Here is a 17,789-nt window from a genome sequence, read left to right as displayed (position 1 = left end):
CCCAGAACCTCGCTTGGGCTAGAAACATTATAACAGATTCCTTCTAAGACGCTCGATGGATACCTGCTGACACCTGAGCCCTCTACTCTGACTGGTTGGCTTCAAAATACCACCAGCCCTATAAGCATTCATCTTGTCTGCCTGCCCCATCTTTGAATAGATAGGGGATGAGACAAAAACAAAATGTATCATTGAGGGGCTCCCCCTACCTGTGAAAGTCAGAATAACCTCCCCCACATCAGAGTAGACAAGTTTATCAAGTGAGAAGGTGAAATCACGTTCATTTAAGACAGAGTTTAGAAGGTTCCCTTGTGTGGTGTGTTCCATGTGTAAACCCTCCGAGAGAAAACATCCTTTAAGCTGGTTGGAAAAGCCTAAGGGATTCTCACACAGGTGGCAACTAAAATCCCCTGCCATGATTGTGTGTCGCCGCCCATTTTGTCATATCCCTTAGAAAAGAATGCAGAATATATAGGTTGTGCATGTCTTGTTCAGGATTTTTAGCATTATAAAAATTTAGCAGCACAATGTTTGCAGCGCACACACAAAAAAATAATAAAGCTTATAAAGTGGAGACCCCTGCGGAAAGTACCTGAATATTGCCTTGTATTTCAATAGACACAAAAATAACCAAGCCACCCTTGGATCGACCTGAACTGGATTCACATGCAGGGGTAAAGAAGGACTTAAACCCCTCTAGAAAACTGTTAAAGGTGGCCCATGTCTCTTGCAAACAAATCACCCCAAACTGCTTCACCCAGTTAATCCACTTCAAATCATTGATTTGCGTTGCAAGGCCCGCAATGTTCCAGCTGATGAGTTAGAAAACATTGACATTTGTTATAATTGGGTCTACTTGTAAAGGTCCAAGTCCAAGGGGCTAAGAGGAGCAAATCTATTAAAGGTATTCAATTGAAAATGGTCGGTAGCGCTGCTATCTCATCCAGGGGGTGCTGAGTGGTAGGCTGGCTTTGTCTGTGATCTACAGATTTTGGCTTATAAAAGTAACTCCGTGGCAGCGCTAGTATGGAAGTGCTTTTATTTGGACTGATGGATGCAGGAACACACCCAGCAACATAAGGTCCATTAAAGTTAACTATCACTCAGTCTCCGGAAAAGGTTTCAAGTCTTTACCAATCCATTTGACTCGCCTCACCACATTAATCCGTGTATGCGCTGCCAGGGAGGAATGAGTCCACAACAAGCGAGTAACCTTGTTTTTAAGCTGTGTATGGGTCTCAGAAGTGGTATTCTGTAGTGGTGGCACATTACCTAACACAACCGCATAGAGGATGGCCTCAGGGGTAGGTATAGTAACCTCAGAGAGAGGTGTGGGCAACCAGGCTTGGTTAGCAAGGATCGGGTCCTTTCCAGTTAACCCTTGCAAAGATGGTTGTGAGCTGATTAAATTTGCATCCCTGTCCTGTAAGAGAGCTGCTTCTGTCTCTATGGGTCTCGAGACCTGAATGTCACATACCTGATTTGGTATGAGCCCTGATGCCTCCCCCTAATGCCCTCATGAGTCATTTGGATCCAGGGCATGACCCTTCCTTCTCAACTCATCGAGTTGAGCCACCCCCTTGCCTGTCGGTGGCGGAACAGGATAACTCGGGGTGGACCTTACATTGTCTTTGACCAGTTGTTCAATAGTTCCAAGATGAAAGGCAATGGGCTCCAAGAGGTTTTTAATTAGGTTTTCAATTTTCAGGTAAAATGTATCCAAAAGTTCTCTGTACCTTGTCACTCCCACTATGCATTATCCTCTTGGTTTGTTGGGTGCCCAAAGACTCTAAGTTTGGGGAAGTTCTATTCTTAGACCTGCCGTCTCCCATTGTTTTCCTGTTAGAAGCTGAGAGTATGGCTCTGGAGAGGTCTGCTCCTGTAGCGTAATTGGATTTGAGGAAAACAAATGAATTAACGTCTGAATCTGTCTCCTACCTCGAATGACAGTGGCGATGGTGTCCTGGTCTACAGCGCACTCATGATCATCAACAGGGACAATTGTGACAGGGTTATTAGTAGAGGAGGTTGTATTCTGCTTGGCATTCCTATGGTATCAAGAGCGTGGCTCCTGTTCAGCATTAACAATCTCTCCGTTGAGTGCCCCCACTGTAGTAGATGAGATAGAGGACGTACCCCCAGGAGATTTTGCAATCACCGCCTCCTTCTCCAATGTGAGTTCAGGTAGAGCTGTTGCACATGATGTGGTACTGGTTCGGTGACTTGCTTTCTCGTGCTGACATATATGTTGCATTATTAGATCTGGCATAAAAACAACTGTAGACGTTTGCCAGAGCACATGTTATGAAAAAACAATCATGATCTACTTGGAGAACGGCTTTGAGTCAGGCCCCTTCAGCCATTGCTAGTTGGCACTGTCCGTCACCATCTTGGACCATCTCTACAGGATATATAGTGGGGCAACGGGTCAGCTCCCTGGAGCGCTGCTTGGTTGGTAATGCCTTACACATTATAGGTCAGGCAATAGGAAAGAAGTTCGGTGATGGAAGAGTCATTCATCGCTGTTTCCCTCCTTTTTTCTGAATCCAAGAATCATAGAGCGGTGGCGTTCCCTTCTGGAGACACCTCCTCAGTCTCCCCACATGCAGAAGAGTTTGTCTTTCGCCAGGGCCTCTGCCCATGCATTACAGTCCTCCTTGTACCTGGGGGACTGCTGTGGGGGGCATAAGGTGATCATGGTTGGTACACTAATCCATTACTGGGGCTAGGTAAAGAGACCACCGTTCGCCCTCTCCATCCCTAGCTATAAATTGCAGAAAGTAAGGCAATCCGGCCGGTGTGGTGGAGCGTCGCCAGTAGTAGTAAGCCTCGCCGATGACTGTGATTGACTTGCCCTGTTCATCAAACACTCTGCCTGGCCAATCTGTAGTCTGCCACTGCAGGATATACAGCACCACTGGCAGCAGGAAGGAAAACTTGTGTATAGAGGGACAGACAACCTTGTGGTGGCATGAGATTTCCGTTCCTGCCCAGACCTATTGGCTCCCAGCAGGACCGGCCTGCTGCCACCGTGTAGCCCTGCGACGCAGCGCGTGAGGAGACCCACACAGGGGTGACAGGCGCTTGCACTCTTGGATGTGTTCTCCATGACTGATTGTGAATGACTATCAGGAACTTAAATCTGTTTCCTGACAGCAGCCAGACACAAGTGTTTACTCTGAAATGTATCTTTGGAGAGTGACGTATTATAATAAAACAGAAACATTTAATGAGCAGCTCCACTTTGTCTTAGTTGATTGTATCAGTTGCAAAACTGAGCCTTGTGTGGTGTTTGCCATTCTTCTGCATGTGGGTTTGCAGTTTCCCTCGTTTTCTAGTTCCCCTGAGTACGAGATTCTAAGCTGTAAGTGATGCCATCATGCATTCCTCTGTTTCTTCTTTTACAGTGTAGCGACTGGTTTGGTGCCTTGACATTCTGAAGCACTGGACAAGAGTCCTTGCCACTCAATAACAGAGCAGGCTATGTGTGAAGACTACCTCAGTGACCTGGCCTCCTCGCTTCCCTCCACTGCTCCTCACTAGCATGTAAAGCACCAGCCATAAGGCGAAGACGCTGAGATGACTGTCATTGGAAGCTCAGTTAATACACATGATTGCAGCAAATGAAAAACATATTTCCTGATAGTTAAAACTGCTGAGAGGCCATTGATTCAACTTTGTATTTTCTTTGAGCCTTTTATAAAGTTCACAGTCATAGGCCATTATTTTAGTTATGCAAAACAAGAGGGTACCGACAAATTCACTATTGGTAAAGTGAAACTGAGCACACTTCCCCTTTCACAGCTGTGGTGCTCATAGCGCAAGAGATTTCACTGCTGGCATGAGATAATGGCGTGCAAGTCACTCACAAAAGGTGCTCACGTGAAAGTTCATGTTAGCGTGTTGCAATAGATGGCAGCATGCATAAGAACTTTCACACACCTGGCAAGACTGCCAGGAGCTCCTATAGTCTACTGTGGCTGCTATGGCAGGGCATCAGAGCAAAGCATGACTGCTGCCTCTACTTGTTGTCACCCTCACTGAGAAAACACAGAGCTTGAGCCTGCCCACCTCAAGGGTATTCACAAATTATAATGTGTTTATATTGCAAAGCCCCACTTCCTGTGCTCTTACTGTGCCACTCATTGCTCAAAGCTAAGCTCATTGCTCACTGCTCGGTGTATTGCTGATTGCTCAGTAATAAGCTGAGAGATGAAATAAGTCAAGAATAGTAGGGTGCTGTGGCCTGTGCTCCTCTGGCGCTCTCATTCCTGGGGTTAGCCATGCTCCTTAGGCACGAGTCATGAGTAGCGGGGTATTGTGGCCTGTGCTCCACTGGCTCTCTCATTCCTGGGGTTAGCCATGCTCCTTAGGCACGAGTCATGAGTAGCGGGGTATTGTGGCCTGTGCTCCACTGGCTCTCTCTTTCCTGTGGTCAGCCATGCTCCTTAGGCACGAGTCATGAGTAGCAGGGTGCTGTGGCCTGTGCTCCACTGGCTCTCTCATTCCTGTGGTTAGCCATGCTCCTTAGGTACGATCTCATGAGTAGCAGGTTGTTGTGGCCTGTGCTTCACCGGCTCTCTCATTCCTGTGGTTAGCCATGCTCCTTAGGCACGAGTCATGAGTAGCAGGGTGCTGTGGCCTGTGCTCCACTGGCTCTCTCATTCCTGTGGTTAGCCATGCTCCTTAGGCACGATGTCATGAGTAGCAGGGTGCTGTGGCCTGTGCTCCTCTGGCTCTCACATTCCTGTAGTTAGCCATGCTCCTTAGGCACGATGTCATGAGTAGCAGGGTGCTGTGGCCTGTGCTCCACTGGCTCTCTCATTCCTGTGGTTAGCCATGCTCCTTAGGCACGATGTCATGAGCAGCAGGGTGCTGTGGCCTGTGCTCCACTGGCGCTCTCATTCCTGTGGTTAGCCATGCCCCTTAGGCACGAGTCATGAGTAGCAGGGTGCTGTGGCCTGCGCTCCACTGGCTCTCTCATTTCTGTGGTTAGCCAAGCTCCTTAGGCACGAGTCATGAGTAGCAGGTTGTTTTGGCCTGTGCTTCACCGGCTCTCTCATTCCTGACTTAGCCATGCTCCTTAGGCATGAGTCATGAATAGTAGGGTGCTGTGGCCTGTGCTCCACTGACTCTCTCTTTCCTGTGGTCAGCCATGCTCCTTAGGCACGAGTCATGAGTAGCAGGGTATTGTGGCCTGTGCTCCACTGGCTCTCTCTTTCCTGTGGTCAGCCATGCTCCTTAGGCACGAGTCATGAGTAGCAGGGTGCTGTGGTCTGTGCTCCAATGGCTCTCTCTTTCCTGTGGTTAGCCATGCTCCTTAGGCACAATCTCATGAGTAGCAGGTTGTTGTGGCCTGTGCTTCACCGGCTCTCTCATTCCAGAGTTAGCCATGCTCCTTAGGCACGATGTCATGAGTAGTAGGGTGCTGTGGCCTGTGCTCCACTGGCTCTCTCTTTCCTGTGGTTAGCCATGCTCCTTAGGCACGATGTCATGAGTAGCAGGTTGCTGTGGCCTGTGATTCACCGGCTCTCTTGTTCCTGTAGTTAGCCATGCTCCTTAGGCATGAGTCATGAATAGCAGGGTATTGTGGCCTGTGCTCCACTGGCTCTCTCATTCCTGTGGTTAGCCATGCTCCTTAGGCACGATCTCATGAATAGCAGGTTGTTGTGGCCTGTGCTTCACCAGCTCTCTCATTCCTGAGGTAGCCATGCTCCTTAGGCACGAGTCATGAGTAGCAGGGTGCTGTGGCCTGTGCTCCACTGGCTCTCTCTTTCCTGTGGTTAGCCATGCTCCTTAGGCACAATGTCATGAGTAGCAGGTTGCTGTGGCCTGTGATTCACCGGCTCTCTCATTCCTGAGTTAGCCATACTCCTTAGGCATGAGTTAATAATAGCAGGGTGTTGTGGCCTGTGCTCCACTGGCTCTCTCTTTCCTGTGGTTAGCCATGTTCCTTAGGCACTATGTCATGAGTAGCAGGGTGTTGAGGCCTGTGCTTCACCGGCTCTCTCATTCCTGTAGTTAGCCATGCTCCTTAGGCACGATGTCATGAGTAGCAGGGTGCTGTGGCCTGTGCTTCACCGACTCTCTCGTTCTTGTAGTTAGCCATGATCCTTAGGCACGATGTCATGAGTAGCAGGTTGTTATGGCCTGTGCTTCACCACCTCTCTCGTTCCTGTAGTTAGCCATGCTCCTTAGGCATGATATCATGTGTAGCAGGTTGTTGTGGCCTGTGCTTCACCGGCTCTCTCATTCCTGAGTTAGCCATGCTCCTTAGGCACGAATCATCAGTAGCAGGTTTTTGTGGCCTGTGCTTCACCGGCTCTCTCATTCCTGTGGTTAGCCATGCTCCTTAGGCACGAATCATGAGTAGCAGGTTGTTGTGGCCTGTGCTTCACCGGCTCTCTCATTCCTGTGGTTAGCCATGCTCCTTAGGCACGAGTCATGAGTAGCAGGGTGCTGTGGCCTGTGCTCCTCTGGCTCTCTCATTCCTGTAGTTAGCCATGCTCCTTAGGCACGATGTCATGAGTAGCAGGGTGCTGTGGCCTGTGCTCCACTGGCTCTCTCATTCCTGTGGTTAGCCATACCCCTTAGGCACGAGTCATGAGTAGCAGGGTGCTGTGGCCTGTGCTCCACTGGCTCTCTCATTCCTGAGGTTAGCCATGCTCCTTAGGCACGAGTCATGAGTAGCAGCTTGTTGTGGCCTGTGCTTCACTGGCTCTCTCTTTCCTGAGTTAGCCATGCTCCTTAGGCACAATGTCATGAGTAGCAGGGTGCTGTGGCCTGTGCTCCACTGGCTCTCTCTTTCCTGTGTTTGGCCATGCTCCTTAAGCACAATGTCATGAGTAGCAGGTTGCTGTGGCCTGTGATTCACCGGCTCTCTCGTTCCTGTAGTTAGCCATGCTCCTTAGGCATGAGTCATGAATAGCAGGGTATTGTGGCCTGTGCTCCACTGGCTCTCTCATTCCTGTGGTTAGCCATGCTCCTTAGGCACGAGTCATGAGTAGCAGGTTGTTGTGGCCTGTGCTTCACCGGCTCTCTCATTCCTGTAGTTAGCCATGCTCCTTAGGCACGATGTCATGAGTAGCAGGGTGCTGTGGCCTGTGCTCCACTGGCTCTCTCATTCCTGTGGTTAGCCATGCTCCTTAGGCACGATGTCATGAGTAGCAGGGTGCTGTGGCCTGTGCTCCACTGGCTCTCTCATTCCTGTGGTTAGCCATGATCCTTAGGCACGAGTCATGAGTAGCAGGGTGCTGTGGCCTGTGCTCCACTGGCTCTCTCATTCCTGTGGTTAGCCATGCTCCTTAGGTACGATCTCATGAGTAGCAGGTTGTTGTGGCCTGTGCTTCACCGGCTCTCTCATTCCTGTGGTTAGCCATGCTCCTTAGGCACAAGTCATGAGTAGCAGGGTGCTGTGGCCTGTGCTCCACTGGCTCTCTCATTCCTGTGGTTAGCCATGCTCCTTAGGTACGATGTCATGAGTAGCAGGGTGCTGTGGCCTGTGCTCCTCTGGCTCTCTCATTTCTGTAGTTAGCCATGCTCCTTAGGCACGATGTCATGAGTAGCAGGGTGCTGTGGCCTGTGCTCCACTGGCTCTCTCATTCCTGTGGTTAGCCATGCCCCTTAGGCACGAGTCATGAGTAGCAGGGTGCTGTGGCCTGTGCTCCACTGGCTCTCTCATTTCTGTGGTTAGCCAAGCTCCTTAGGCACGAGTCATGAGTAGCAGGTTGTTTTGGCCTGTGCTTCACCGGCTCTCTCATTCCTGAGTTAGTCATGCTCCTTAGGCATGAGTCATGAATAGTAGGGTGCTGTGGCCTGTGCTCCACTGACTCTCTTTCCTGTGGTCAGCCATGCTCCTTCGGCACGAGTCATGAGTAGCAGGGTATTGTGGCCTGTGCTCCACTGGCTCTCTCTTTCCTGTGGTCAGCCATGCTCCTTAGGCACGAGTCATGAGTAGCAGGGTGCTGTGGTCTGTGCTCCAATGGCTCTCTCTTTCCTGTGGTTAGCCATGCTCCTTAGGCACGATCTCATGAGTAGCAGGTTGTTGTGGCCTGTGCTTCACCGGCTCTCTCATTCCAGAGTTAGCCATGCTCCTTAGGCACGATGTCATGAGTAGTAGGGTGCTGTGGCCTGTGCTCCACTGGCTCTCTCTTTCCTGTGGTTAGCCATGTTCCTTAGGCACTATGTCATGAGTAGCAGGGTGTTGAGGCCTGTGCTTCACCGGCTCTCTCATTCCTGTAGTTAGCCATGCTCCTTAGGCACGATGTCATGAGTAGCAGGGTGCTGTGGCCTGTGCTTCACCGGCTCTCTCGTTCTTGTAGTTAGCCATGATCCTTAGGCACGATGTCATGAGTAGCAGGTTGTTATGGCCTGTGCTTCACCACCTCTCTCGTTCCTGTAGTTAGCCATGCTCCTTAGGCATGAGTCATGAATAGCAGGGTGTTGTGGCCTGTGCTCCACTGTCTCTCTCTTTCCTTTGGTTAGCCATGCTCCTTAGGCATGATATCATGTGTAGCAGGTTGTTGTGGCCTGTGATTCACCGGCTCTCTCATTCCTGAGTTAGCCATGCTCCTTAGGCACGAATCATCAATAGCAGGTTGTTGTGGCCTGTGCTTCACCGGCTCTCTCATTCCTGTGGTTAGCCATGCTCCTTAGGCACGAATCATGAGTAGCAGGTTGTTGTGGCCTGTGCTTCACTGGCTCTCTCATTCCTGTGGTTAGCCATGCTCCTTAGGCACGAGTCATGAGTAGCAGGGTGCTGTGGCCTGTGCTCCTCTGGCTCTCTCATTCCTGTAGTTAGCCATGCTCCTTAGGCACGATGTCATGAGTAGCAGGGTGCTGTGGCCTGTGCTCCACTGGCTCTCTCATTCCTGTGGTTAGCCATACCCCTTAGGCACGAGTCATGAGTAGCAGGGTGCTGTGGCCTGTGCTCCACTGGCTCTCTCATTCCTGTGGTTAGCCATGCTCCTTAGGCACGAGTCATGAGTAGCAGCTTGTTGTGGCCTGTGCTTCACTGGCTCTCTCTTTCCTGAGTTAGCCATGCTCCTTAGGCATGAGTCATGAATAGTAGGGTACTGTGGCCTGTGCTCCACTGACTCTCTCTTTCCTGTGGTCAGCCATGCTCCTTACTCACGAGTCATGAGTAGCAGGGTATTGTGGCCTGTGCTCCACTGGCTCTCTCTTTCCTGTGGTCAGCCATGCTCCTTAGGCACGAGTCATGAGTAGCAGAGTGCTGTGGCCTGTGCTCCAATGGCTCTCTTTCCTGTGGTTAGCCATGCTCCTTAGGCATGATCTCATGAGTAGCAGGTTGTTGTGGCCGGTGCTTCACTGGCTCTCTCATTCCTGTGGTTAGCCATGCTCCTTAGGCACAAGTCATGAGTAGCAGGGTGTTGAGGCCTGTGCTTCACTGGCTCGCTCATTCCTGTGGTTAGCCATGCTCCTTAGGCACGAGTCATGAGTAGCAGGGTGTTGAGGCCTGTGCTCCACCGGCTCTCTCTTTACTGTGGTTAGCCATGCTCCTTAGGCACGAGTCATGACTAGCAGGGTGTTGAGGCCTGTGCTCCACCGGCTCTCTCATTCCTGTGGTTAGCCATGCTCCTTAGGCACAAGTCATGAGTAGCAGGGTGTTGAGGCCTGTGCTTCACTGGCTCTCTCATTCCTGTGGTTAGCCATGCTCCTTAGGCACGAGTCATGAGTAGCAGGGTGTTGAGGCCTGTGCTCCACTGGCTCTCTCTTTACTGTGGTTAGCCATGCTCCTTAGGCACGAGTCATGAGTAGCAGGGTGTTGTGGCCTGTGCTTCACCGTCTCTCTCATTCCTGTGGTTAGCCATGCTCCTTAGGCACGAGTCATGAGTAGCAGGGTGTTGCGGCCTGTGCAACACCAGCATTCCCTTTCCTGTGATTGGCCATGCTCCTTAGCCGATGGTGTTGGTCATGGATGAACAGAAGCTGTCGGGTCAAAGTAGTGGTGGCTTCCTGGCCTTGACCATTGCTGTACTCACTCATCATCTTGCCCACTCATCCATCATTGCACTCATTCACGTGCCACTCATTCATCCATCCGCCAATGTAATCAGCGACCCATATATTTTTCATCAATGCACTCTTTCACTCACTCATTCATCCATGCACTCACTCATCTACCCATTTGTCCCCCTGTTCACTGATTTTTATTTTCACCAGCCCGCATGACGCACATACACAATTGCCAGTCAGTACATTTCTGGAACCTTTAAAAAAGCCAGACTTTCTTTTTTTCAGATGCTAGTTTAGAAGGTGTCACAGACAGCAGCAAAGATGCTCTCCCTTTCTATGACAGTCATGCAGATGTTTCCGCTTTTCTCTCTGAATCTCATTCTCTTTTGTGTTACATGTTTCGGGTTTGGGTAGGGAAAATGTTTAATGTTTACATAGTTGAAATTGTATGATACACAAGTAGTGAAGCGGAAGTATACAGCCATGAACCGTTGTTTTAGTTTACAAAAATTGTCTATTTTTATCTTTGCTCTATTTTTTTTATGAACAAGAAATGTGTGTAAGTATCTCTATAAGAATGTATTTCTTGGAAATGAAGTACTTCTGATTCTCATTCGCATGCGCATAGTTTTCACGTCATGGTCGCGTTTCTTTGGCAGATGATGTTTGGAGATTTGCTGCGGTTCCTGTGTCTGATGTCAGTGGTGGTGCTTGGCTTTGGAACAGGTAGTGGTGCTATTTCAATGTGTGTGCATGGGGGCAGGTACATTGATTGTTTATTTTTGTGCCTACCTTGTGCTGTCAGTCAGGTTCACAGTCTGACTAATAATGCCCTTAGATACTCCTGTAATTCACATTTATTGACATTTATACAGCTAGGCACACAGAGACACCTAGGCAGCTGACAGTGTGCCTGTGCAAGGAGAGAACAGAAATGCTCCATATTGTTGTAAATATAGAACATGTTCGCTCTCTCTCTTTTCATGAAAGACGGTGCAGCAAGTTCCCTTACTCTCTGCCGTGCAGGAAAAAATAGTAAACGTGCCCCCAGTGGACATATTAGCTAACATTTCTCACAAAGTAGTTGCTTCGCGGCATTGCGTGACAGGGGGAGAGCAGAAATATGCCATATCTGTATCTTGCCTAGCGTCAATGCAGGCACTGTTGCACAGTGGTGCAAGGATGCCTGCTTCACAGGCAGATTGTTTTTGTGCAGGAAGGGGCACCTTCCTGCATAACTACAATTCTTATAAGCAATTTCCTCTTTCTATGCATGTTTCTGAATGCATAACACATAGAAAGTGGAAGTAATGAGACAAAATAAAGATATTTCTCCTTGTTACGCCTGCTTCAGGGAGGTGTTGCTTTTCGGCACAATCACAGGTTTACTTACGTTAGTAAATCTGAGTTTGCATCAAGATCCGTGGGTGGATGCACAGGAATGCCCATGCTCCTCCCATGCAACGCCCCCGAGACGCAAAGCAACACAAGGAAGAGCTATGCACTGCCGTGCTTTATACTAATTCACACAAATCCATGCAAAGTAGCTTTTGCACGGCTTTATAAATGCCAAAAAGGATTATGTGTTGAGGCTGCACCATAAAAGGGATGCAACCCCAATGCATAACATTAGGAAATCTGGGCCCAAGTTCTAATATGGAGCGTATGAGGGTAAGCAGCGTGAAAAAACACCCACTTAAAGAAATGCACCAAAATGTTGATGTGTCATTCTAAAGTGAATCTTGCCAAAGATAGGGGCATATTAGCAAGGGCTTTATCGCCGCTTTAGCGACACTTTTTGTCGCCCTATCAGCTGGTTTTCCTTTGCCTTGCATGCCAGCAATAATTATCGCTAATGGCATGCAAGGTAGGCGTTCCCAACTAAAAGCGACTGAAAACAGTCGCTAACACAACTTCCCCTATTAGCAACGCAGGCGAAGCGATGAAAAAAGTCATGCTAAGCGCGATTATCGCTAGCATTTAACACCTGCTAAAAACATGACTTACCGGTTTCTTCAACGGGAGGTGGATGGTCAGGCTAAGTCCACCATGGCGTTAATGCGTGAATATCGCTGGATTTCCAGCGATATTCAGGCATTAGCCGCTATCGCTGGATATTTTATCACAGTGGAGATAAACGTTGCTAATAGCGTGTTATCGACGCAAAAATATCCAGCGATAGGCGGTGGTAAAAACAAACGTGATTTTGCAATAAACATTGTCTTTCCTTTTTATCAGGAGGTTTTTGCTTTGGGAGATAGCCATCTCCGTTCTTTCCCACCCCATCCCCTTTCCAGATGCCCATACATTTCCCTTTGTCCATGCTTTTTTTGTTAAAAAAAACACATGCTTTTTATTGTTTTTTTTTTATTAAGGCGTGATGCCATGCAACCATCTTATTTCTCTAGTTCCAGAAACAGCCCTCAGTCCCAAAGTTTCCTCCTGCCTGCCCCACCTTTCCACTCCATTGGAATTTTCTTATGCTGCAAAAGTTACATTCTGCTGTTTTTTCCTAGTGTTTTTTTAGGAACTCCACCAGATCCATGAACTTCCCCAAGTTGGGCAAGTTAGAAAAATCTGACAACTTTGGTGCATGGCAGAGGTGTAGTTTTTACATTTGGATGAGTAAACCCTTTTGGTGCATCGTCCTATTCACTGTTGTATTAAATTACTTCTAAAGACAATGATGACATTATGTGGACTTGCCTATATTGCAAATCTAAGATAATCTAAAAGGTGTTCTCAAGTGTCTGTAAACCAGCTTACTACAATAAATTCTCTTTAAAAAGGTGGAGGTTTTCACATCACTTTAATAACAGGGGTGGTGTCATGACATGACCACAGAGCCTGCCAAAACTATTGTGGTTTAGTGAAAATCGGTTTGTTATTCGGAATTTATGTTCTTGAATGAAACCTAATTTTCCTCTCCCCTCTCCTCCTGTCTCCTCTCCTCTCTTCACCTCTCCTCCCCTCCCCCTCCCTCCCCTCCTCTCCCCTTGTCTGCTTTCCTCTCCTCTTCTCCCCTCTCCTCTCCTCCCCTCTATTCTCCTCTCCTCTCCTCCACTCCTCTCACAACCTACCCTCATCTCCCCTCCTTTATTTTCTATCAGCCCTTTATATTGCTTTCCAGACTGAAGACCCACATGCCTTGGGCATGTTCTATAATTACCCAGTGTCCCTGTACTCCACCTACCAGCTTCTTGTCTTCGTGCTGAATTCACCTGCCAACTATGCAGTTAATCTACCAATAATGTACAACGTGGTTTATATTGCCTTCACCCTCATCTGCAACTTGCTGATGTTCAACCTGTTCATTGCCATGATGAGCGACACGCACTGGCGCTTTGCCCAAGAGCGAGATGAACTGTGGAGGTTGCAGGTAAGTGGATGCCATAGCTAACATTCGATTATTCTTACAGAGCTTGAAGTCGTTTTGAAACACAGAAGATTGAAACAATTTGTCTGCCAAGAACTTCTTCGTTTTCTGATCTTGGCATCGCCATATTAACCATCTTAGAACTCCAAGGTCCCCTGCATACGCTAGTGGTACATAGATTTAAGTTAGTGCAGTAATGCGTGTAGGAAAGAAAGAAACACTGTTCATCCACTGCTCTGCGTGGTTCCAGGATTTATTCTCCTTGTTGTCCATTCCTTGGTAGAGTCTTCGCCTAGCCAACACGTGTTTCAGTACACAGCGACTTCTTCAGGGCTAAGAAATATATAAGATACACAATTGTATCATAGTGGATATAGGACAATTAACGCCATTGTGACATGTAAAAAGCACAGTACACATGATTTTTTAACACATGTGGAAACCCAAGTTGTTATAAATATAATGTCTAAAGCGTCAAAGCTTTTTGATATAAAAAGATTCTTTATCAAATGAGGAACAAAACTGTGTTTGGAATGCACTAGTGAAAGTGTGTGACTTATCATTGTCACAGCATTAATTGTTTGACTTATCATTGTGACAGCATTAATGTGGTTGTATGGTATTGAGACAAACTAAACAGTCATTAATGCCCTGCGGCATGGTAACTTTCATTACTTAAATCTATGTACCACTGGCGTGTGCAGGGGACCTTGGAGTTCTTTGTATGTGGTTTACCACAATCTAGGGGAGGGGTGATTCTCCCTACCCTTTTGACCACACTTACGCCTAAGTTCACCCTATAATATTTGCGTATTGCCTCAGGGCACCATCACCCCACTAGAACAACCACAGGGCGTGCAATATTAATCACCTTCATCAGCAGAGGTTTTGCCTGATGGGGGCTCCACTCCCGAGAGACTGTCAACCTTGAATGTCATTATAAGAGTCATTCATGGTTTCTTTTATTCCCTTATTTTCACAGTACAGTCCAAAGGTCTCGATTTGGCACCTTTCTTTAAAGTAGATGAATGTAGTCTTCTCTTCTAAGAGAGCACTGACCAGGTGCTGCACTGTGGATATGGTGCTTAGTCCCACTCTGCTCTGTGGCACACACTTAGTCTGCGCAGGTGCGGTCCATGAGAGCGCACCATACCACAGCAAAGGTGCTGTTCCTACTGCAAGCATGAAGCCACACCCGCATTGTGCACAGTGCATTAGTGAAGGGCAGACTTGTTGTTTCAAACTAGCCTGACTATTAAAGGGGGGACAGAGATTCCCCAAACAGGCGAATACAGTGAGTGACTCCAGCCCCAGAAGGGGGATGCTCGTGGTGCACCTGAGACCCATTTTATCTCTTCTAGAGGGTTTCATCAGGAGACTCATTATGTGCTACCTATATGTAGCACATAATCATGGGCCTCTAAACAGTCACTTTGCCTCTGCGCCCAGGTCTGTAATACTGCACAGATGGAAAGGCAAAAAATTCCCTGGTATGCAGGAGACCACACAACCATGCAAATGAGGGAACACCCCTTTGAGGTCTTGCTGTTGCACATTTACTGCCCATGCAATCTACTTTACAGAAGGCGTCACACAAGCAGCTATCACATCTCCTGCAATTTGGGACTGCAAAGAAATAGGTGCAAATTTCTGTTGCCACCTCTCCGCCCGGGCACAATGTATAATAGGTATTTTTGAAACACCTCACACTTATTCAGCAGTGTCCCACATATGTTCCGATGGCCTCATCCACAACAGATATTAAGATACCCTAGGTCAATTAAAATGTGTTTAAATGTATCTCATGTAGATGTTCACAACAGCAGTATGATTTGGGTGTCGCAAGCCTGTCTTGGTGATTCACGTACAGATTAATAAACTATCAATACATCCAAAAGGTGCAAAAGTGGAAGATTTGTTCACATAAAGAAAAACGCCTATTACACTCACATGTGTTGGGTAGACTGGGCATACAAACGTGCATTGGGAAAGCCATTGAGTTTGACTTATTTTAACTCCATTTGTGGTAAAGGTTGTGACCCCCAAACTTTTTGCTTTCCCTCTTCCTGTTTTCGGAACCCGTTTTTGTTGGCTTTTAGCTAAGTAGGGGTGGGTGTATCTGGCGTAATTCTCTCTAGAGGAACTCTTAATTACCACAAACTTGTTCGTAATTATGCATAATTACATGAGAAGAGTAATCCAGCATTTGGAGCCATTTGTTTGTGCAAAATGTACTCTTGTGTCCAATATGGGCCAAAGGATGCATTTTGTGCTAAACAAATAGCTCTAAATGCTACAGGACACAGACAGCAGTAGCCAGTAGCCATTTGCTCTCTCTTAGTTTGTTGTTTTTGTGCTCCTGTGGTAGGATGTTTGCCAAACATTACTCCTAATTACTCAAGCTGGCTTAATCACTTGATTTCAGTAATTTTGCATCACAAAAGTAATTACTGAAATTACTCTAATTACTCTGGCGTAATTAAAATTCCGCCCAGGCCTAGTATTAAAGTGCTTGTGCTCATTTTTTAAAGAGGGTGAATATTGCTCACCCAATTGACACATTTGAAGTTGTACTACAGGTACCCAGGGCTTGTAAATTAAATACTACTTGTGCTGCCCACTAAGTAGCCTTTTAAAACATGTCTAAGGCCAGCCACTGCAGCCTTTGGGTACATTTTGAAACAGTTAATTCGACTCGGCAAACTAAACCTTTTGGCAAGCTTAATTTTATTTTTAAACATATCAGTCCATATGGCAGGTGCATTGCATTAAAAAAGTTGGACATGTACTTTTAAGTTTTTCATGTCCTGTAGTAAGACTTTAAAATTTGTTCTTCACTATTAAAAGGCCTACCTCTCCCAAAGGATAAAACTGGGATAGCTAATTACATTTAATAAATGATAACTTTTGCTTTGGAGCAGGAAAGAATGTCATGTTTGGTGCCTGAGGATTTGTAATTTCAAACCCTTTATAATGGCAATGTTGGATTTTAAGTCACAATTCTGAAAATGTCACTTTTGGAAAGCTGTAATTGTCTTGCCCTAGGCATTTGGGGGTATATTTCTTAGCACTATTGCGGAGAATAAAAAAAAATCATATCTATGAGGTCACGCAAAGACACTTTGCGCGACTTTGAATGGCCTCATAGTTATGGAGTAAGGTAAGGAAGCGCAAATCACTGCGTTGACTTACTCTGCATTAGGGAGGCATTGTGGTGAGTTATCCCATATAACAGCCATGGATTTTGATGCTTCCACAGATTTACAAAACCAGGAAAACCTTGGGATGGGTCAAAACCTTACTCCTCTCTTTGGTAGGCATGACGATGAGAAATAACTTTTTTTACTCCTTGTTTTTACTTCTTTTCATGGGCACTGCATTCTGCAACACACATAGAAAGAGAAAACAGCCCCACAGGATTGTTTTTGTGCCTAAAGGTGCCACTTCCTACACAAAATTAATCCTGCTCAACAACATAGGCACCATTGCACCATGGTGAAAGCATGTCTGTTTTGCAGCTAGGCTGCCAAAACAGCGCCAGTGCAGGGGAAAAGTACATGAATGAACTGTATTGGATAAGTATGGTGCTCACCTGCCCTTTTGTCCAATGCCAAAACTCAATGCATGAGGCCCTTGGGGCCTGTAGACTTTACTTGAGTCACATGACTAGGTGTGTGTGGCAGTTGGCTTTTTCATATTCCTCCCAGACAGCCACACAATCAAGGGTCTGAATGTTGGCTGGCTTGATGGGGAGGCAGACCTTTCACCTGCCACATTTGCACTTCAAAGACACTTTCCCAGCACACACACAAAGGACTTCACAATAGCCTTTTATGCCCCAGATGGACTGGGACCAGGGCAGGGGGGCTGGAAGTTCCAGACACGTCTGTAATGGGAAAACTCCAGAAGCTTTACCTTCTTCACAGTGAGCACCAGGTATAAAAGGGTACCCTCATACGCACTCTTCAGTACAATCCTGGACCTTTGGATACTACTACTACAGAGAAAGGACTGCCCTGCTGTCCTGCTGATTGAAGCAAAAGACACACAATTGATGGACGGAATGCAGAACAAATCAAAACATTCACCCCCAGTCAAGAGATCTGGGTTAAATTCTTCATTCTTTTGCTCACCATGCCACCCCAGGTTAGACCCAGCCATATGCAAATCAGTCTTGACCCTGTTCCTCTTGGGAACAGCCCACCCGAACTGCCAAGCCAGGTCATCCCTGGACCGGAAACAAGCATCCTAGGACCGGTTTCGGGGGTTTCAACCCTCTTTTGCCAGGATAGCTTGATTCCAGTGGCACAGTGAGCCCTGGACCCACGTCTGGGCATACCCAGCGCACTTAGGGCGAGAAAGCAAAAGACACACAATTGATGGACGGAATGCAGAACAAATCAAAACATTCACCCCCAGTCAAGAGATATGGGTTAAA

General features: G+C 47.3%; 1 protein-coding gene across 5 annotated transcripts in view; it reads left to right on the top strand.

The window, feature by feature from the left end:
• LOC146813352 (transient receptor potential cation channel subfamily V member 6-like) overlaps nt 1–17,789 on the top strand; it is a 154,094-nt gene that overhangs the window by 56,876 nt on the left and 79,429 nt on the right. For all 5 annotated transcript variants that reach the window (XM_085620164.1, XM_085620162.1, XM_085620161.1 and 2 more), the window contains 2 exons: nt 10,635–10,701; nt 13,086–13,354. In XM_085620164.1, coding sequence (XP_085476290.1) covers nt 10,635–10,701; nt 13,086–13,354 — 336 coding nt within the window. The remainder of the gene's footprint in view (nt 1–10,634; nt 10,702–13,085; nt 13,355–17,789) is intronic.

This window comes from Triturus cristatus, chromosome 7, assembly GCF_964204655.1.
Source record: "Triturus cristatus chromosome 7, aTriCri1.1, whole genome shotgun sequence".
Classification (NCBI taxonomy): Eukaryota; Metazoa; Chordata; class Amphibia; order Caudata; family Salamandridae; genus Triturus; species Triturus cristatus.
The sequence above is the reverse complement of the archived record's forward strand: the minus strand, read 5'-3'. Positions and strand labels throughout refer to the sequence as shown.